The 22530-nt window shown below is 40.7% G+C and overlaps 4 protein-coding genes across 15 annotated transcripts in view; 3 read left to right on the plus strand and 1 right to left on the minus strand.

Annotated features, from left to right (window-relative positions):
• LOC124306499 (IQ motif and SEC7 domain-containing protein 1) overlaps nt 1-4302 on the plus strand; it is a 49321-nt gene extending 45019 nt beyond the window's left edge. For 8 of the 9 annotated variants that reach the window (XM_046767296.1, XM_046767304.1, XM_046767301.1 and 5 more), the window contains one exon: nt 72-4302. In XM_046767296.1, coding sequence (XP_046623252.1) covers nt 72-352 — 281 coding nt within the window. In that variant the 3' untranslated portion in view covers nt 353-4302. The remainder of the gene's footprint in view (nt 1-71) is intronic. The other variant, XM_046767302.1, reaches the window with a different exon arrangement.
• Nucleotides 4303-5281: 979 nt separating this feature from the next.
• LOC124306455 (coatomer subunit alpha) lies at nt 5282-14122 on the plus strand. Its single transcript, XM_046767208.1, has 5 exons — nt 5282-5485; nt 10073-11297; nt 11427-12374; nt 12460-13617; nt 13697-14122. Exons 1-5 carry the CDS (start codon nt 5406-5408, stop codon nt 13931-13933), a joined length of 3648 nt encoding a protein of 1215 aa, XP_046623164.1. The 5' UTR covers nt 5282-5405; the 3' UTR covers nt 13934-14122.
• LOC124306456 (uncharacterized) lies at nt 6427-7928 on the minus strand. The gene is made up of 2 exons (XM_046767209.1): nt 7822-7928; nt 6427-7733 (listed from the first exon to the last, which is right to left on the minus strand). The coding sequence occupies exons 1-2, from the start codon at nt 7852-7854 to the stop codon at nt 6621-6623; spliced, it is 1146 nt and encodes a 381-aa protein (XP_046623165.1). The 5' UTR covers nt 7855-7928; the 3' UTR covers nt 6427-6620.
• Nucleotides 14123-15031: 909 nt separating the features above from the next.
• On the plus strand, nt 15032-22451 carry LOC124306454 (host cell factor 1). Of its 4 annotated transcripts, none has more exons than XM_046767205.1 (10): nt 15032-15122; nt 15510-15844; nt 16899-17606; nt 17733-17884; nt 17960-19363; nt 19457-19637; nt 19777-21152; nt 21224-21463; nt 21584-21968; nt 22079-22451. In XM_046767205.1, the coding sequence occupies exons 2-10, from the start codon at nt 15685-15687 to the stop codon at nt 22198-22200; spliced, it is 4728 nt and encodes a 1575-aa protein (XP_046623161.1). In that variant the 5' UTR covers nt 15032-15122; nt 15510-15684; the 3' UTR covers nt 22201-22451. The 4 variants fall into 4 exon arrangements, with proteins under 4 accessions (XP_046623161.1, XP_046623160.1, XP_046623163.1 ...); XM_046767204.1 differs by having other exon boundaries at nt 15049-15164; XM_046767207.1 differs by having other exon boundaries at nt 15049-15164; nt 21236-21463.
• The last annotated feature ends 79 nt before the right edge of the window (nt 22452-22530 follow it).

Consider the following 22530-nt stretch of genomic DNA (forward strand, 5'->3'; position numbering starts at 1 on the left):
TCCCTGTCAAAGACTGCACAAAATGAGCGAACGTTAAATGATCAATTTTTAACAACCGCCAATTGACACAGTTGCAGGAGAGAAACCACAACGGCGTGGAAGCGTTGGCTCGCTGGATAGCGGTATGTCTATTTCTTTTCAATCTACTTCAGCCAGCTCGATGAGCCAGGGCGTAAAGAATCAAAATCCGGTGCAAGCGCATCATCCTGTTCACCCAGGGGCAACTATCCCTGGGGGTGCTAAGGGTTTGGCTCAGCAGCCATCTTTTCTAGGAGGTCTTTTCGCCAAACGCGAACGCAAACCGTCGAGATCTGAAGATACTGGGCCATACAGTCGTACTACCGAAGTATGAACCTTGGATCTTTGTCCTATCAAAGGATCGTACTTTTGAAAACACATCACTTGCTAAAAGCAGGAGTCGAGGCTCGTTCCAACACTTATACTCAACACGACAAATACATCTTCTGTGTGTTCAGAATAATCGGAGAGAAAATAATCAGATCAGAGGTTCAGACCTCTCCGTGGGATCAATTTAGTATTAACTTGTGGAGACTGAAGAATTCTACTACAGGTCATGTTCTTGTCTTTCTGTCACCGATACATCATGGCAGACCAAAAATGCACCGAGACATTATTTTTCGATGAGTCTGATTCTGTTCTTCCACAACAATCAACCAAAGGCTTATTTATGATTTTAATCAGGTCAGATATTTTTTGCTTTATATTATTCTTGCGTTGACCATGACAGTTTTTGAAAAAAAAAATTTTGAAAAATTAAGCAAAGTAAACCTGAAAATAATCCAAACCATGACGTTAGTTCAATTCGTATTTGTCAGTTGTACGTTAAATCGACGTGCTAATTTTACAGTGAGCTCAGGTTGGATGATTACAGTGGCATCTAATAATACATTCGCCAATTAAAGTTTTTGCATGTGATGTGATTTGAAGAGGTAGCGACGACGCACTTTATTTTCGTGATTTGGCAGGATAGAATCTGGGAGTATCCTCGTAAAAAAACAAAATTAATTTAAATAATTGTCGAAGAATGGTTGGATAAATTGATGTACATACAAAAATTTGAAAACAGAATATTAATGGAAGGAAACTGATTAAGTACGCGTATACTGCATACATGCGTGATGAGTCTCGTTAATTCGATAACACACGTGAACTGACTGAATCCTTACAAAAATTGTATCAGAAATTGTAAATTTTCATTAATATGTAACGAAAAACGAATGAAAATATCCACGTAAGTAACAACTGTTTTAGAAAACAGCCTACAGCTTGTAGAACGCGTTGAATTGTATATGTATTGTGTAGCTATAGCTGCGGACTGTAAAAAGGTACTTTTGGAACAGCGGTAAAAATTATAACAAAGAATAGAAAAATAAATTTATATCGTACGTAATAGATTTTATCTTTATTTATAAACTGTTATTATTGTATTAGAATTTTTATTTCCAACTTGAGATATATCACATGTAATGTAAAAAAAGAAATGATTTATTTTCATTCTTTTCTAAACTTTGTAAATCGAAGCATTATTGGAAGAATTCACGCGACTTGTTACAACCATGCGAACATTTGCACAATATCCATGCATACTTCCATTTTGTTGATCGGAATAGTAAAATAAAATAAAAAGAGTACCTATTGATATGTAAATATATCAACTTCATTTCAACTAGTATAATTATCATTCGCATCCAGTATACATATATATAATATCTGTAATAAGTCTAGAATATTTTTTAAATCCCTGTAAAAATTTAATTACGTGAGGTAAATTTAATTACCGTTCAAGTAATGAATCGAATAATTGTCATGTATATAAAAATATTTGAATATAAATACAAATGCAGTAAAGCGGTTATTAATTAATTGATAACAATATCCACGTAATTAAACGCCGAGTATTAGATAATGAAAATCGAAAATTAAACGCAAGTATGTAAATGTTGAAGATGTCGAACGAAATTGTCGCTAACAACGATCGGCGACAAATGACGGTCGTGATTTGTTGAAAAAAAAAAAAATAATGCAAATTGAAATTACAGTTATTCGAAATAGTTTGACTCTCGAATGACGAACTACACGACCGTAATAGTGATCTCTAGTCTGTCACGTAAACACAGTCTCTTGTATACTTTATCTAAGAACAGAGATAATTACTATCAAAATTATCGGGAAATATGGCGTTGATAGGTATTTATTATATTCATCTTAGTAAGGAAAACGGAGCAATCTCATGCGCCTTATGATGCGCAAGGTGCACTGCGAATTATTTATCATACAGCTGGATCTTTTTCACTTCGACCATCGGAATATTAAATTTCAACGGTTAAACCGCGGCCCATCCTGTCGAATAGACAATAAAATAGAATGAAATGAGAAATGCAAACTTCGTACAAAGTATAAGCGTTTGATTGATAAAACAATATGTTTGATTATAAGTTAAATAAATTAAACCACGTATTAAAATGGAGGTATAGAATACCGCTGAAATCTTATCCTGCACTCATACTTCTTGTATCGACGGTGATTTTAGCAAGTGTCTCTGTAGTAATGGCGATTATGTAGGTGAGCCTTTTTCACGACGACTATTTTATTAATTGGCACAATATGTATGCTTGTAGTAAAATTTATTTATTTTAGTAATTGAATGTAGCTATATTATACTAGATAAACGTCGTAATTTCTGATGTTTTTTTTTTTTTGTGCACATAATATGCAGGTCAGATGGTCATATGAGTGACTATTGTGGAAAAGGCTTGCGGTTAATAAAAGAAAAGCAATTGATTGTCGATAGTGTGTACCTACGATTAGGAAGCATATAAAAAAAAATCCCTCTATCTTTTTCTCTGTGTTATTGTGTCATTGTATAAAAAAAAAACCAATAGTAGATGTATTTTTAATAAAAATTGTGTTAATAAATACTTAATGAAAAAAGAACATTAATATCGTCGTCATGGTATAATATAATAAATGTATATAAATAATATATGTAGTTATTACAAAAACTTCCTGTCGTCGATTCTTATCGACGAAACTCTTTTTTCGATTATAGAATCTATGAGAACGAGTTTTTAAATAGCTTAGGAATAAATCTTATTCAAATTATTCCAAAAATTATTGAACAGTTACCGCATTAATTAACAGCAATAACGAAACATCGCATAATTAAAATTATTTACTATTTATAGTATTATGTATATCAATAATGCAGTATAATTACACGTCTTAAAATCTATATGTATATTAACTATCTGTCATCATTATATCTTATACACTGCAACACAACCTGATCGTAGTCTAAAAAAAGTTTCGTATGATTAAAAAGAAATAAATTATCGCCAAAACTGTTGAAAGATTTTGAAAATATATGCATATACAGTGAAGCAATATTGAAAAAATTCTAAACTAATAGCAATTACAAAATGTTCGCAGTTTGGTCAACTTAATATTACAATCAGAATATACATACCTATATGTATTGCCGAGTGAATGGCAATACAAAAGACTGCCTGGTACAAATTTAATACGTACAGGTGATTTCGCCACCTATCTCTCCCTATCTCTGTCTCTCTTTCTCTGTTTCTTCCCCTCTTTTTCTTACTTCAAGCAATTCATTGAGTAGAAATTCAGCAAGTATTCGTAATACTCGTGGTCCCATTATTAAAAAGTAAATATGGGACGAAGGAGTAGACAGAATTTACGAAATAAACTTATTCATGATAACAACCACATATATTATATTATGTTATTATTGTTGAAGGCATTTGAATGCATATAATGTAAACGTGTCAGGAAATCATTACTTTCGGAAATCAAAAACAGATGTATACCTTCGCAGGGTAACGAAATAGCAAATAATATTGTGCTCACATCATATCATGTTTCATCGTTTAATATATAAGTGGCGTAATTGAAATATCTTATAATATTTACCAAATAGATTATAGACTGTATACGGAACGCGAGAGCACACTGTAAAATCGACAATACATGAATTTATCCGTGGTTTAAAGTTTTGGAAGCGACAATAGGCGCGCGTTGCACGTGTCATTATTGTAATTTAAGGCAAGCATCATGTAAAATAATAAACTGTACATATTATGAAATTAAATATTATAAATACGTGAACTTTGTGACGTCAAGCTTATTACTGTCGCGTTGGCCATGCAACATTTGCAGTGACCGCATGTGCAGTAAGTTTGATAATTTATAGCATGTATGTTACAGTGTGTGGTGACGTTATTCCATTGTATTCAAATATACTTTACAATATCCCGCCAAGCATGCCATTCGTCGTATTTACAATTATTGCAATACGTATGAACCATCTCGTCAATTACCCTTCTAATAATAAGTAAAGATATTACATATATTTCAACCTACATTCTTGATACTGTAGGTACTTTATAGCGCTAGAATGACCAAACAGAGAGCTCATCAGGTTAGTGTGGAAGGTATAAATTTTTTATAGGCAATTGCAGTAGCAATTGGCGGTCCTGATTTTTAACTATCAAGTGGAAAATGCAGGTCATATGTAGTCAGTTTCATTAAAACAGTGAGTGAGACGGAATACATAGCTGTCTTTCTCTATCGGTTTCAGTTGCGTCCATAATCCTCCATAACTAGAAACTACGGACTTAAGGTCATGTAGTAGTCCTACTCTTACCGACCGAGCAAACTCGCCCTTTTTTTGTTCCTAAATCAAATAAACAAACAAATGGAAAGGATTCAAACACTGAAATTATAGTTCAGTGGGTTAAAAAATGCTCTCGCGTCGAGTTGTCGCGACCATGCGAACCAAGGAACGTGTTGCCGAGCGCCCAGCTGATCGTGACAGCTTCTTTTATTTACAAAATTATTGTAATTTCTAGTTCTCAGCTAGCGACCTTAATATTGCATGAAAACAGTTTTACGATAGTTCATTTCACTCTTCATTCTTCCTGGAATTGCGCAAAGTATCTCAGCTGTGCGCTTTTTGGCCCCTGAAATGCAGGAAATATGGAAATATAAGTAAGACGTGTCGAAAAACCACACTTTTTTTGACGGTTTTCAGGATATGAGTAACTTTTGTGAATTTCTTGAAGAGCGATGCACCCTCGAAATTTGAATATACCTATATATCAGTCAACGCATGTGTAAGCATGCGGTCTGACTAGTTCTACGAAACTCCGCTAGGTAGCGTGCCTCTGCACGCATCGTTTTGCAGCATGAGCATGTTTGTCTATGATCGTAAACCGACCAGTGCTTATGGGCGTCAGTAACAGCTTGGGTAACAGCCATCAGCAGCCATACTGTCAAGTTTGCTAGTGACGTGTCTAGGTGTATCGCTAGGTGTATCTTGCTGTCGATAATGCGATTGTGATAGAATTCCAGAAAAAACCTACGAAATGTTGACAAAGTTCGAAACGAAATCCGCCCGCGTCAAGGGCTTGTCTTTTCATCCTAAGAGGCCCTGGATCCTTGTTAGGTGAGATATATTTCACGTACATGCCGTCTTCTCGGATAGCAAGGGCTTAGAGCAAATTTCACTTAGTAATTTCTATACGTAAGAAATTGGATGTTATTCGTCACCGAACGTTGGTCTCAGTTCAAGACGCAACATTCAATATCCAACCAATTGACCGGGTGTCTTACAATGCCTACGTAATTCAAGTGATTCCACAGCAGACGGACAGACACGTCATCAATTTTTGACATAACCTACAATGCTAAAAACCCTAACCTTCCTTGAGATAATAAGCGCTCGGTCGATTAGGGTTTGTATACAAATACTTAGTAATTGCCGTTTTGTTTACTAGACAGATTCAATTTTTCCTTGTCAGTATCAAAATTTTACGTATTCAAAGACAACTCTGTCACATTTTTAACCAAACTTTAAATACAAAAAAAAAAACAATCTACTTACTGACCTACGAATCACCTGATTCGTGTTTTTTAATTCCGCTACCAATTTTCGAATACTAGCGGCACATTCCGAAAGTTGACCGCATTTGTGTCTCTAACAGAATTGATCAACAATTGTAAAATGATGATGACGGTCGTGCGAGTACATTTCGGAATACAATTTATTGATAACTCGGAAATTCTTAACGAATTATTATCGGACAAATATTTTAGCGCACCTATTTATCTAGCATGTCTCATGGCTCCATTAATAGGGACTTAGGGAGAACGCGAAAGCGACTGCCCAACAGTGTCTTTTACTTTCTGTAGTAAATAATTTGAAATGGCTTACTGGCGGTTTGTAGTTTACACAATAGACTACTTCTCGAAAAATTGAAACAATCCGTTCCCTAGAAATAGGTCGCCCAAAATTGGCTTCAACGGACTGAAAGAGGATGCACTGGGGTGAAAATCTTTCAACGAAATAAAGCAAACGTGGCAGTCTTGATGTACAAAAGAAAAAAGTAAATTATAATTTTTTATTCGATTCAATCCCAATATATACACGTCAATGTGATAAGTTACATTTAAGACACGGAAAGGGCTATTTCATAGTTAGACTGCCTAAAAAAGAAATATCTGAACTTCTCAAGGCTATCTAAGCCGTCTCCTACTGCCTTGAACAGTGAATTTAACTTAAATTCCGATGGTTATATTAATCAAGCAACAGCCATGGAATCGCTAACAACCGCGGGAGTAGTTGGTTCCACAGATTCGGTTGCAGTCGAGCTTGAAGGCGATGATGTTTCCGCGGAGATTGTAGTCGACTCTGTAGAACTTTCTGCGGATTTTTCTGTCAACTGCTCAGTAGACGTTGGTAATTCAGATAGCTTTGCGGACATTGCTTGATCGGTAACGGTGACTGAATCCTTGGACGAATCTTCTTCGGTTGTTCCCGAACTCACGTCACTTGTGGCAGACTGCTCCGAAGTACTCTCAACCTTCTCGCCGGTTCCGGAACTCTGGCCGACCTTCAACGGAATCATATCTTGAATTTCTTTCAAATCCTCTGGCATGCTTTCCTCGGACTCCCCGGAGATGTAATTGTTCACCGATGGTGTGAAGATCGGGTTATGATGCAACGACGGAAATAGCGGATTGTAGTATTCCTCAAATGTCGGATACAATGGATTATAGAGACCCTGGTAAGAGCTGTACTGGTTGTAGAACGGCTCGTACTGAGATCCAAAGTAATTCGACGGCCCATAGCTAGAGAATCCGGACGATAACTGAGGATAATAGGAATTGAAACCTCGCAGTCTCAGGATAGGGTAAGGCGCTTGGAACCCGACACCCTTTTCCGGGATGAACACCTCATCTGGTTGGTCTTGCTTCGTGCCTTCCGTCGGGTTCATGACTGGAGACAACGCATCATCCTTCGGGACGGGCGTAGAAGTTTCTATCGTATCAACCGGGACAAGTGGCACGGCCGTTGTTGTTTCTTTGTTCATTTCCGCGACTTTCACCTTCTTGTCATCTTCAGTATTGCCAAGGTTGGAGGCTGGAGCCTTGATAAATGGCATCGAACTCAGCTGATCGCGCATAGCACTGACTTCATTGTTCATTTTGACATCCGATTCCGGCCCAGTGACAAAAACGACTTCGGTTTGCCCGCCAGCGAAGTCCTTTGTGAAGTACGAGTAACCCGCAAAATCAACATTTCCGCCGACCGGCGAACTGTAAATGAGATGCGGGGTGAGCGACAGAGGAGCATGAAATTGCGGGTACGGAAACTGGAAGGTACCGAGCGCTGATCCGACGTATATTAGAACCTGCGTGAGAAATTAAAAATTAATTAGGAAAGTGAAAGAAGAGTCATGGCCGTCGGCGCGATAAACATCAAAGAAATTTGGTACTTACTAAGCACAAAGGGGAGTACCAAATAGCCGACATCTTGTTGAAGCTAATCAACACTACTGCACCGATCGAAGAACTCCTAAAGACTGCCAGTCTTGTCGGAGACGACGTAATCTATATAAACTCCGTTAGGATCACGAGCAAACACCCCACCAACAATACTTACCAGAAAACTCTTGTCGTCAAGCCTCTGACCCGGTTCCTTCGTATGGCCCGAGGGTACGGTTTGTTTCTTCGCCGTTACTCGACGAATAAACCGAACAATGTAAAATCCTGATCCATATATTCACTGACTCACCCAGTGCGTCGACTGCACTAACAAATTGTCGTGCATCAGACGTATACTTTACTTTTACATTTTCAAGAAAGCGGTTTTAATGCTAATGACAGACACTAGGAAGAATCGATTTATCCCTTTTTATCGAATATCATTCTTTACACTCATCATCATAAATTCTTGATCAGAAATAATGAATGATCACTTTGTTGATGCATCGTTGATGAAGAAATTTAACCTAGGTAGTTATACCAGCACGGCTCTTCACACCTAGGACAAGTACCGCTAAGATTTTTTAGCGTCTAGTCATGTAAATTATTTCACGAGTCGTTGACTCTACTCAGTAAATAGTTTTTCAGCTGCCTCTTCGAACGAGTTCAAAGACACGTCTCGATGTTATAACCGACTGCCTGCATATCGTCCGATTCTTTTCGGCCTCATGATTTCGCTGTGCAACAAGTATAAAGAAACTTTTTCCGCGACACTGAGTGGGTGTAACCTGAAATTATTATCTCCTGTGACGAGTTCCCTTTCTCTCGCACTATTCTTTTAATTCGTGGCAAAAGACAAACCTTGAAGTTGGTCCAGAGCCTTGAGAATTTTAATGATCGGTCAGTGTAGAAAGGTTGCAAAATAATTATTGAATTCGTTATAACTTCGATTTAAATTATTTTTGCACGATGCAGTAGAGAGATGCACTGTGTTCTGCTCAGCAATTTTAAAGGCCTTGCTCTTTTAGACACTTAAGATAGTCGTGCACAGAAACGATTACTAAGATCGATCTTTAGAGGCAGCAGAATTCTGCTATTGTCAACTTTTGAAGAGTTAAAGAAAATGAAAACAAAAATACCCGAAAATTAACTTTCTATTCTCGCATTGCACCCATTCGTGAGACGTTCCAAATTACATCATGAATTCGTTGTCGCGCTGCAAAAAAACAAAAAACATTGGAAGAAAAAGTTGTTTAATGAAGGTGTGCGATGTTACGATGCTCAGAAAGTGGCACGCCTTTTGGCAAGGACGGTATATACATTTATTATAGCATATCGTAGTCCGCCCGACTAGTAAAATTGGATGTTGAAATAGTTTCGAGAACTGAGTTTACGACTACTTTGATCAATTCGCTTATCACCGTTTCAATTTCCGAAATTGAAAGATACTTTCCATGCTCGTTTTTCGCGATCAACATCCATCTCACCCGCACCCCTCCCTAAACTTTTAAGAACGGTCCATTGCGCGTAAAAGCAGGATACGCTCGCTAGGATCTTGAATCATTATCCAAGCAACTCCTGTATCCACTGCTGCTGCGTTGAGCAATCGGGCTACCACGCCTACTCCAACGATTGAGATAGGATATTGCAGCGTTACAGCCACTATCGCTATGTTATATGGATCGGATGCTTGTGACCTTTCCTGTCGGAACAATTTTGTAACCAACTGGCCTGTCTCCTGCTCATGATTTGAAAAGAACGGGTGAGGCCTTGCGCGATGTTGTTAAAGTTGATAATTGATCAAGTGTAGTTGATTGACTATACCGCCTTTAGGTGAATATTATGAAGGCATAATTGTGAACTATGTGGCGAAGAGATATAGCTCTCGATCGAACCAATTCCCACTCTCGTAATCGCGAGTAACAGTCAATCGTGTATCGTCTGTCTATTTGTATCCTCACTTGATAATCTCCTTCCGGATTTGACCGTACCGATCGCACGATACACTGAGTACGCTGAATTTATGCAGAATTGTATCATCAATTACTATTATACATTGTTACAAAAGGTTCGATAATTACATAACAATTCATCTCATTTTGCAAAATGCGTGAATTAGGGAACCGCGTTTCGATGAACGTAAAAAGTAGAAAGTTTAATGTTAGGCCTCGAGAATTTTGAACCTACTGTCTTTTTCTGTAAATGAACTTATTGGTCTGGGGATGATTTTGTAAAAGGTATTTCGTACCAATTTTTCATGTTCTAGTTTACATAATGGCATTATCCAACTCTGGGACTACCGCATGTGCACCCTGCTGGATAAGTTCGACGAGCACGACGGTCCAGTCCGAGGTATCTGCTTCCACAATCAGCAACCACTGTTCGTCTCAGGTGGTGATGACTACAAGATCAAAGTATGGAACTACAAACAGCGCCGCTGCATATTCACCCTCTTGGGTCACCTCGATTACATAAGAACAACAATGTTCCATCATGAATATCCATGGATTCTCAGCGCATCTGACGACCAGACGATACGGATTTGGAATTGGCAGAGTAGAACGTGTATATGCGTATTAACAGGTCATAACCACTATGTGATGTGTGCGCAATTCCACCCTTCGGAGGACATTATCGTCTCGGCATCTCTCGACCAGACGGTAAGAGTCTGGGACATTTCCGGATTGCGTAAGAAAAGCGTAGCCCCGGGACCGGGCGGGCTAGAAGATCATTTGAAGAACCCTGGAGCGACAGATTTGTTTGGGCAAGCTGATGCCGTTGTAAAACATGTCCTTGAGGGGCACGATCGCGGCGTAAACTGGGCATGCTTTCACCCGACCTTACCGCTAATCGCTTCAGGGGCGGATGATCGTCAAATTAAAATGTGGCGAATGAATGATGCCAAAGCTTGGGAAGTCGACACTTGCAGAGGCCACTACTACAACGTATCTTGTGTACTCTTCCATCCGCGGCAAGAATTGATTCTGTCAAACTCCGAAGACAAGAGTATTCGGGTCTGGGACATGACCAAGCGAGCCTGCCTTCACACCTTCAGGAGAGAACATGAACGATTTTGGGTTCTGGCCGCGCACCCAACTCTCAACTTATTCGCGGCTGGACATGATTCCGGAATGACTATTTTCAAGCTCGAAAGAGAGCGTCCGGCTTATGCCGTCTACGGCAATCTGTTGTTCTATGTCAAAGACCGTTTTCTTAGGAAATTAGATTTCAACACATCGAAGGATAGCTCGGTAATGCAGATCCGTGGGGGTGGCAAGGTGCCGGCTTACAGTATGTCCTACAACCAGGCTGAAAATGCTGTTCTGATCTGTACGAGGTCTGCGCTGAACGTTGAAAACAGTACTTATGACTTGTACATGATTCCTAAGGATGGTGACTCCAATAGCGACCCCGATGCTAAGAGAGCCTCAGGCGTGACAGCGATATGGGTAGCAAGAAACAGATTTGCAGTCCTGGATAGGGGGTATTCTGTGAGTCCCAATTTTGACTTGATTTTTTTTTTCATATTTCTCGTCTGATTATAGCAGTCTCAAGAATTGGATTACGTATGAATGTAATTTCCAGCAGCAGAAATGACAAATAATTTCTTAAATTTTCAGTTGGTGATTAAAAACCTCAAAAACGAGGTGACAAAAAAGGTGCAAATTCCAAATTGCGACGAGATTTTTTATGCTGGAACGGGGATGCTCTTGTTAAGGGACGCTGAACAAGTCATACTCTTTGATGTTCAACAGAAGAGAACACTAGCAGAAGTGAAGATCTCGAAGTGTCGTTACGTCGTATGGTCAAACGATATGTCACATGTTGCACTATTAGCTAAGCACACGGTGAACATCTGTAATCGTCGTTTGGAATCAATATGTTCGATTCACGAGAATACCAGAGTGAAATCTGGTTCCTGGGATGACTCTGGAATATTTATTTATACTACGAGTAATCACATAAAATACGCTATTAACAATGGCGATCACGGAATTATTCGTACTCTAGACTTACCAATCTACGTTACTCGCGTAAAAGGAAACCAAGTATTTTGTCTAGATCGCGAATGCAGGCCGAGAATATTGAATATCGACCCCACAGAGTACAAATTTAAATTAGCATTGATAAACAGAAAGTACGAAGAAGTCTTGCACATGGTTCGTACAGCGAATTTGGTTGGTCAATCGATAATCGCCTATCTACAGCAGAAAGGGTATCCAGAAGTTGCTCTCCACTTTGTGAAAGATGAGAAAACCAGATTTGGACTTGCCTTGGAGTGCGGTAACATTGAGGTCGCCCTAGAGGCGGCAAGAACTTTGGATCAGAAGAGTTGTTGGGAAAGCTTAGCTCAAGCAGCTCTACTTCAGGGCAATCATCAGGTTGTAGAGATGTGTTACCAGAGAACAAAGAACTTCGAAAAGCTTGCATTTTTGTACTTGATTACTGGGAATTTGGACAAATTAAGAAAGATGACAAAAATAGCAGAAATTAGGAAAGATGTTTCTGGTCAATACCAAGGAAGTTTACTTTTGGGAGATATTTATGAAAGAGCAAAAATATTGAAGGTTGGTAAAGTTCATATGACAGTATGAAATCAGTGTTACTCAGATTAATTATGGTTTCATGTAATAATCTTATTCAACGTTTCAGAACTCTGGTCAGACGTCACTCGCGTATGTAACAGAAAAAATTCACGGAATCGCTAGTGAGGAGGACGACTTGCAGTATGAATCAATGAAAGAAGAATTGGAGGACCTCGAACGGGGAGCAGTATATCTCCAGCCTCCAATTCCTACTCAACAAGCTGAGAACAATTGGCCATTATTGACAGTTTCCAAAGGTTTCTTCGAGGGTGCAATGATGTCTCGTGGTAAGACTCAAGTAGCCGCTGCTCTGGCACCAGAAGATGACTCTGGGCCGGTTGAAGGATGGGGTAATGACGACGAGTTGGGCATGGATGACGAAGAGGGTGGAGATACGGAAATTGTAGGCGATACCGAAGAAGGGGCTGGCTGGGACGTTGGCGATGAAGATCTAGAATTGCCACCAGAATTAGAGGCAGCGACACCATCTTCTGAAGACGGCTACTATTCTCCACCAACAAAAGGAATTCCCCCAACCCAACACTGGGTCAATAATTCTCAGCTGGTATCTGACCACATCTTAGCTGGTTCCTTTGAATCTGCCTTCAGATTACTACACGATCAAGTTGGAGTCGTCGAGTTTCAAGCTTATGAGTCAATATTTTTGAGTACATTTGCACGAGCACGCACCTCATACTCAAGCCTTCCCAGTATACCATCACTTTACGGCTATCCACAAAGAAATTGGAAAGAGGCGAACGTCAAAAACGGCTTACCAGCTGTTGGCTTGAGATTGACTGATCTTGTGCAGAGATTACAAGTCTGCTACCAGTTGACCACAGGTGGAAAATTCACTGAAGCAGTTGAAAAACTACAACACATTTTGCTCAGTGTTCCACTTCTGGTTGTTGATACAAGACAAGATATTGCAGAATCTCAACAGCTAATACAAATCTGTAGAGAGTATATTCTTGGTCTCAAAATGGAAACTACTAGAAAAACTTTACCCAAAAGCACTTTGGCAGAACAGAAACGACTATGCGAGATGGCTGCTTACTTTACACACTGCAATTTGCAGCCTGTTCATCAAATTCTAACTCTACGAACGGCTGTAAATATGTTCTTCAAACTAAAGAATTATAAAACTGCAGCTTCATTTGCTAGAAGATTATTGGAACTTGGTCCAAGGGCAGAGGTTGCACAGCAAGCTAGGAAAATACTACAGGTAACGTTCGCTCTGACTTTTTGCGATCAAGCAGAATTCTTGAACTTACATTTGTATTGATTTTCGTTTTCTCATTTAGGCATGTGACAAAAATCCAGTCGATGAACACCAGCTGTTATACGACGAGCACAATCCATTTACTCTATGTGCGGGTACTTACACTCCAATTTATAGAGGCAAACCCGAAATCAAATGCTCACTTTGTGGGGCCAGCTATCAACCTCAATTCAAAGAAACTATCTGCACAGTCTGCGAGGTAGCTCTGGTTGGAAAAGAAACTATTGGACTGAGGATAAGTCCCTTGCAATTCCGATAAGATGCTACTGCTTTACACATTAAAATAATTCAGCCTTCAAGGTGCATTTATTTGTAGTGATTGTATAAAAATATATGTATGAAGGTATTGTTTAAGTTTTAGATACTGTCACTAATCAGTAAACAATGGGTCGTTGCAGTTACGACATCATATACTTTTAAGTAATAAATCTAAATTTGTATAAAAAAATATTTCTTATAATTGGCGAAAAATTCTGATTAGAACATTAATTGATGTAAAGAGTTATGATTAGTTTTCTTTTCAAGTTCAAACAGTTGCTATATTGCAACTGAGAGTGGTAACAACATTGCAGAAGTCGTGTGGCACATGTCTGCTCAACGCAGTCTTTTCCAACTAGGTTCTGTCATATGCAGCTAATTGTAAGTGATTTCTTTGGAATCTGGGATCTTTGAACAATTAATTGTTCATAAGTATGTAAATCCGTTTAGTCACTTGAAAAAAAAAATCATACTTATTCTTATAATTGTGGTGGAATTAAGGGAGCCAAATTAAAAGCAAACTGTTGTGACACGGTTCAAAAAATTTTACTACGATATTCTAAAACAAAAATCTCAGGTCGTTAGCGCCTGTATCCTCAATATCTTGGCCAGTCTTGGCTCAAATCCACTAAGATTACGTACCTATTCTTTTTGATCTTCCGTGATACCTAATGCGGCCATACTTACAGAACTGACTATGAATAAAGTACACTGAAAATGGTGCTATGAATATTCGAATACATAAGTAACGAATTACCGCCACATAGCCGCTGCAAGAATTCTTGCATCTACCGCATTGGCGTAACGCACGAACAGCTACTGAATTATAGGTATGGTTTAGTGCCAGTGGCGTAACCCTAGGTATAATATTCTAAAAAGTACATCCATAAACGCCTTAGTGAATTCTCTCAGGGTACGTAAACGGACAAAATAAAAAACTGTCGCTGAAAGACTCTTTCGTCGACGGTATGTTATATCGTGAACGTATATTGGACAAGTGCAAGCGAGCGGTAAAAACGATTAGCGAACGATACCAGGGGTCCGAAAGTCCATAGTTTAGGAACACACCTCAAATAATCGGGAAGTTAGCATCGTAAGGTTGTCATCCTGCAAAAGGGTACCGACGCAAGTTTACACGCTATGGTGGAAGTATCGTTTGTGTGTACCGTCAGACTGCCGATTAAGCAGCGGTTAATTTCAACATTTTCTCCAATATAGAAAAATTATCTCCGGTGAATATTTAATTACCGTTCTTGTGCGCGCCTCTAGCAAAGTTAGAAGTGTGGGATCGAAAATAAAATTTTCATAACCAAATAAAAGTTGATTTAATGGTTTTGTCGCTCTCAACACATTACTCAGTGCATATTTCACCCTATGAGCTGCTTTCCTTTTACGTCAATTTCCTGACACGAATCGACACCAAATGGTTTCATTGGTCGAATCTAACGGAACAGACCAATCGTACTGCTTTCTGTTGGTTTGTGTCAGAAACTTGTAAAAGAAAAGCAGCCAAGTCTTTAGATAACCTCGTCGGCAAACAGCATCGAAAATATACGCGCAATGAGTTTATTTTTCAGTGTAAGTGAAAAGTTGGGTGTCAGTCGACTGATTCACTGATTTTATCATTGGAACAAATATATAACTAGCCTGGTTTCGAGCCAGTAAATATTATCAGTGTAAAAATATAGTGATGTCCCGTCTGGGATACTGTACGGTCCTGGTCTGAAAAAATGATGTGATCGGGCGGTCGTCATGGCGGCACCCATGTTAAAGTGGAAACGAATCACAAATCCGACCGGGCCTCAGCCAAGACCGAGACATGGGCATCGGGCGGTCGCTCTTAAAGACCTCATGGTTGTCTTCGGCGGTGGTAACGAGGGAATTGTTGACGAACTCCACGTATTCAATACAGGTGAAATTTTTAACAAGCTTTGGTAGAAGTAGCGCGAAGCCAGAAGCCAAAATGGCGGCATTCGTTGACAAGACGGTCGCCGGCCGCACTCATCCCCGTATACCGTCACAGTTCTCGGTTCCTTTGTTCAAAACTAACGCGTTCTTCTGCCATACAACAAACGTCTCGATAATCGTCATGTTTTTTCCCCGATAGCTGTGCTCCCGACTCTGCGCGGGATCATCTGACATTTTTCATGTTTATACGCGCGGGAGCCGCCATTTTTCTCCAACACCCCCCACTATGGTCCCATCAAACATTACCCAGCCGTCCACGCGACGCGTTTCCATAGCTTTTCAGAGTTCGGATTCCACTCCCCGCGCGTTACTATGCGCAGACGTCAATATCCACACGACACACTCGCGCGTTTCCCACCCCGGTACGCTATCTCGTAATCTGACTTGAGATACCGAATTGAGCACCATCTTTGACACCCACATGTACAGACCGTGGTACAGGTACACGCACATATACATATCACTTATATCATGGTCAAGGTTCCAAGGAGTCGACTGCACGCGGTCGTTACTTCAGTCAAACAGCGATCTGCGTCAAAAAATTGTTTTTTCCTGAGCTTCGTAGCCGCTACTGATGCAAAAATATTTATTCAACTCTAGTAGGAGTTGTACAAATTTTTTTGCAGTTAATATAGCGTATTTTGTGGTCCGAATAGATAGATGCCTGTACCGGCTTTTAGAATCAACATAAACATAACCTCTAAGCTCTTGGTATATAAAGTACATCATTCGATTTTTATTGAAAAACGTCATTTTTGTATCCATTCTTACAATCATCAGTTACGCTAACAGTAACTAGGCGTTTATATTCAGATCACTCAGCACCCCATGGTGTGGATAGAATTACAGTATCGGAGGCTTAAAAAACTGACATAAATATAAAAGAACGTTATGTAAGTCGCATAAAGATAAGAAAATTTTGATGAAATGCATTTTAACCTCCACCAAATATTTCCCTGTTAATTAAAAGTAAACTCACTTTTCTAAATTCATTCCAGCAACAAACCAATGGTTTGTTCCATCGACAAAGGGAGATATACCTCCCGGTTGTGCTGCCTATGGGTTCGTGGTGGATGGGACCCGAATTTTGGTATTCGGTGGTATGGTAGAATATGGAAAGTATTCCAACGAATTATATGAGCTCCAGGCTAGTAGATGGGAGTGGAAGCGATTGAAACCAAAACCACCTAAACAGGAACAACCACCATGCCCGCGACTGGGTCACAGCTTCACACTGATCGGCAACAGAATATTCTTATTTGGAGGATTGGCAAACGACAGTGATGATCCTAAGAATAATATTCCAAGATATTTGAATGACCTGTATACTCTGGAGTTACTTGGCAATGGTGTAACAGCATGGGATGTACCACAAACTCATGGAAACTCACCGCCGCCAAGAGAATCGCACACTGGTGTAGCTTACGCAGATCGCACAACTGGGAAATCATGTCTAGTTATATATGGGGGAATGAGCGGGTGCAGACTGGGGGATCTGTGGTTTTTGGACATAGACACAATGACTTGGAACAAGCCATTAGTCCACGGGCCGACGCCACTACCTCGTTCTCTGCATACTGCTACTTTGATCGGGCATCGAATGTATGTCTTTGGTGGTTGGGTACCACTGGTCGTTGACGACGTCAAGGTAGCAACCCACGAGAAGGAATGGAAATGCACAAGCACATTGGCATGCCTAAATTTAGGTGAGTACCTTGGGGTGTTATTTGGAAAGTAGAACTTAGGTGCAATCAAAGTATATTTTTCTTACTGAACACTAATACTCTTATCTCGATTATTACTTACCCAACCGACAATTAAATTGTTTGTAGAAACATTAACGTGGGAACAATTGACCGTTGATTCACTGGAAGAAAATGTGCCGAGAGCCAGAGCGGGCCATTGTGCTGTCGCGGTCCATAGTCGTCTATACGTTTGGTCGGGTAGAGACGGATATCGCAAAGCTTGGAACAACCAGGTTAGGGTTAGTTTTTATTAATTATCCAAGGACAATGTGTCTTAATGACGAATTTTCTTACCATTGACAAATCTTGTTCAGGTATGCTGTAAAGATTTGTGGTACTTGGAAGTTAAGAAACCACCATCTCCGTCCAGAGTGCAATTGGTTCGAGCTTCGACTCAGTCCCTAGAAGTTAGTTGGGCCGCCACACCTTCTGCTCAATACTACATCTTGCAAATACAGAAATATGATATGCCACCAACAACGGGTACTTTCCCAGCAGCTGCAGCTCCTGTTAGCGCGCCTACAGCTGCTCCTGTTCCGGTTGCGGCAGCCGTTCCGGCACCTGCTACTGTATCATCTCCACAGATACCGCCAGTGGTCACGCCAGTTCCTTCCACTCCACCAATCGTCCGGCAGCAAGCACCATCCCAGGCACCTGTACGAATTCAAACGGCTGTGCAACAAAGTCCGGGGCAAAAGACAATCCAAACTCCAGTTATGGCAAAACAAGGAAGTCCAATGACTCCAAGAGTCACTGGGAATCTTATCCGCATTCGTTCACCGCTTGTTACAACTGTAACTCCCACAACGGATCAGGGTGCCTCACCTGGCACAACTTCTGCCAGTCAATCTCCGACCACCGCAATGTCCGGCATACAAGCTTTAGCTGCTGCAGCTGCCGCAACGCAAAAGATCAGCATGAACAATGTGCAAATACTTCCACAACCTGGCAACACCATTAGAATGAAAAACATGCAGCCTGGTCAGCAAATACGATTTGCTGCACCAGGAGCAACGGTATTAAGGACTGCCTCACCACAGCAGAGCAAACAGATAATCCTCCAAAAACCGGGACAAAACATAACTGGGCAGCCACAAATTGTTCACCTCCTCAAAGCCGGACAGGGAATGGTCGCGGCAGTACCAAAAGTTAGTTTAATTCAAGGAAAAACCGTGCAAACGGCAGGATCAAAGCCTCTTAATCAGGGACCAACAATTCTTAGATTGGTTAATCCCAACACTGTGGCTGGCTCGAAGGTTCTCACGACAGTAAAAACTTCGAATTTAGTAGCAATGAGCAAAGGACAAAGTATTTCCGGAAAACAGACTATCATGATTACAAAACCTGGCGGGAATGGCGGGCTGGTTGGCAGAACCAATCAGATTATTGTCGTCACCACTGGCTCAGGTCTGAGAGCTGTTCAGGCTGTTACAACCTCTCAGGCCGGCTCTGGCCAACCTGGAAACCTAAGCACACCAGTTAACGTACTTCCTTTATCAGCGACAAATCATGTAACCAATCAGCAAGGTGTTAAAATGATTGTTGTATCATCTGGTGCCATGGGTGGTGGGACTGCTGGGAAGCCTATCACCATAACGGTACCTGGCCAAGGGGGAGTACCAAAGACTGTTACAATTGCTACAAAGGGAAATCAACAGACACTCTTCAATCCAACGAAAAATCAAATTGTCGCAGTTCCGCAAATGCAAAAAACACCAGTGAGTATTGTACCTGATATTTAGTACGTAGTCTCTAGGTTGAAGCAGCTTCAGCTTCTATGCGTTGCAGACATTGCAATCATTTCATTTCAGGAGGCTGTTACCGTTTCTGGTAAACCTGTAACGTTGCAAATGTCCAGCGGCATTGGTACCAAAACTGTCACTCTGATGCCCAGCAGCAGCTCGATTGTGACCACTGCTGGAACATCAGAAATCATCGATACGAGCAAAATGATTTTTGTACCCTCACAAAAACAACCATCAGCCTCGCTGGGTAATTAAAAATTTACTATGAATTGGACAAGAGGGCTCAGACTGTACTGTCAACTGAGTTTGAAGCACTCTCTTTTTCTTTTTGAGATTCTCATCTATTCTAAACAGATATTGTAGAATAATGGCCTTTCAAATTGTAGCTTCAACATCTGATGGTCCAGCAACGACTGATGCTGCGCTAGCAGCTCTAGCCGCAGAGGCTGGATTGATTGATCCTGTTCAAGAATCCTCTGGAGGTTTATCGTTCATGGTATCTGCAGATGAGACTGGAGCGGTAGATGGCAAGGGGGACAGTTGTAACGGGAATGAAGCAGCTGTTTTAGCGTCACAACTTGGGTCTGGGGAGCCACTACAAGTTGACAACGATGGGAACTTTATTATCCCCCAAGTTGATGGTCCTGCTGATGATTTAATGGAAGATGGAGAGGGGGGAGGAGAAGAAGAAGAAACAGCAGCAACAGAAAATGAACCTGAAACGAATGAGCCCACCGAACCACACCCCGAAAATGATTCCAATGAAGCTGAACAGCATACGGATTCTGTTACAGCCGACGTAAAGCTACGGCTTCAAGAAGCTGAACCTGAAGATAGTAGTAAGGATCCACAACTGGACACTGAAACTTCAAAGACTCCACCAACTTCTGCAGAACCTCTTTCAACAGAACTGGATGAAACAACGAATTCAGAAAATCCGGAAGCTCAGATAAAACTTGAGGGAACTGAGGAGTCTGAGGAGAATAGTGAACAACAGGAACAGTTACCAAACGAAAGTGCAGAAACTGAGGCTAACCTACCAGCTGAGGATATAAATATGAAAACAGAAGACATAAGCCTGCCTTTAGATGAAAAAATTCTTGAATCAGAAGGGGAAGCTGACAATTCTCAAGACGAACAAAATTCTGGAAAAGACATTAGCAATGAACAACATCAGCTTGAAGCTATCAGTATGTCGGTAGATCAGTCGGATTCAGACAATGTTTCGCAAGCGGATTCACAGCCTGCTGTAGATGACGCAACATCTCAGGATTCGCAGACATCCCAGGATGACATTGATCGGAAAAAAGTGGATGACGAACCTGAAAGTGAATCACTTAGATTAAATTTGGAGAATCCTTTATCACCAGAAAATATCAAGGCAAAGGATGAGCCAATGGAAACTGAATCGGAATTTTCAGTGGCATCCAAGGCTCCTATTCCTTCCCCAACGACCGCCGCTCCCACAATTTTACCAAAATCGGAGCCACAAGAGCCACAGGACGAACCAATGAATGAAGACGAAGATGATGCAGTGTCTGAGCCTTCGCCAATTGCTACAAAACCATCTACCGCCACAAATGTTACAACAAATGGCATTGCCCCAACTGTTAAGAGGCCAGTACCAGTGGCAATTTTGAAAAATGAACCCAAAGATGAAAAGGATGCTACACCTACAAGTGGTGACTCGACTGCTCTTACTACTTTGGCTACTGCAGCGTTAGGCTCTGCTGGACAAGCAGTCAAAGTCAAAGCTGAAATGGTAATCCCTAGAGAAGATATAACATTGATTTTTAAAATCCAGTAAGGTTAGGAAGTATTAAGTTTTTTTAGTTACGTTTCCAGACTGAAGAAGAAAAGAAGGATGCCGACTGGTATGATGTCGGAGTGATAAAGGGAACAACTTTTACAGTCCAGCATTACTATTTGCCTGGGGATGAGCCCCTAAATACATCCCAACCCCTGCCAGCGGATGTATTTAAAGGACGTACAAAAATCTTCCTTGAACCTGGCACCGCATACAAGTTTAGAGTTGCTGCTGTGAATAGCTGTGGTCAAAGTGGTTGGAGTGAGGTAAACGTCTTCTAGTTGTGATTTTTTGTTAATGTATGTAATCCATTGCAAGCTCAGGTTTTATCAAACCCGATTATTCTTGCACTCATCTAAAGTGTGTTATTTTGTTCTTGGTTTCAGGTGTCCGCATTCAAGACTTGTCTGCCTGGTTTTCCGGGTGCGCCTAGCGCCATAAAAATATCAAAGTCTGCGGAAGGAGCTCAGCTATCTTGGGAACCACCGCCAAGTAACTTGGGGCCGATACTCGAGTACTCAGTTTACTTGGCAGTGAGAAGTGCCAGTGCTGTTTCAAACAGCGCTGGAGAAGCCACCACTGTTGCTACAACACCTACACAGCTTGCATTCATCAGAGTCTATTGCGGCCCTACTAATGCCTGTTCCGTACCTAACAGTTCGCTGAGTGCTGCTCACGTCGATACGACGACTAAACCAGCGATTATATTTAGAATAGCTGCGCGCAATGATAAGGGGTATGGACCAGCGACGCAAGTCAGGTGGCTGCAAGGTAAATACTTTAATCGGCCGTTTCGGAATCATTTTTACTCATACGCCCTAACTGTTCAATGTTGAGTAATTAAGCACCTACATGTTGAATTTTGTTTATCGATTGTTCAGATCCAACCACTGCAGTTAAGAGTAATCCTCAACTTAAAAGGCCAATCGCAGACGCACGTCCTCAAGCTAATTCTCCTCAGAAGAAATTCAAGACGGATACCGGAACCGAGAATTTCTCGTGAGCAAACCAATTGCTACCTAATCGCTCAAAGGACCGCTCTATTCACAAGAAGTAATATCTGCAGATGGTATATGAAAAACATTCGACATTGCAGTCACAGGCACACACACACATACACACATATAAGATCATACTCAGCTCGCGTAACAACACCCATTCGGTATCTAACTGATATGCGAAGCTAGCAACAAACAAGTAACGAGGTAGACGGAACAATTTCATGATACTACAGTGTGATAAATAGAAGCGATATATAGAAATAGAAAAATAAAGAGAGAAGGGAGGCGAAATATGCAGATGGCTGTAGAAGATAAGTAAGGGTTGTGTCGTT

The sequence above is a fragment of the Neodiprion virginianus genome, chromosome 5 (genome assembly GCF_021901495.1).
Source record: "Neodiprion virginianus isolate iyNeoVirg1 chromosome 5, iyNeoVirg1.1, whole genome shotgun sequence".
Classification (NCBI taxonomy): Eukaryota; Metazoa; Arthropoda; class Insecta; order Hymenoptera; family Diprionidae; genus Neodiprion; species Neodiprion virginianus.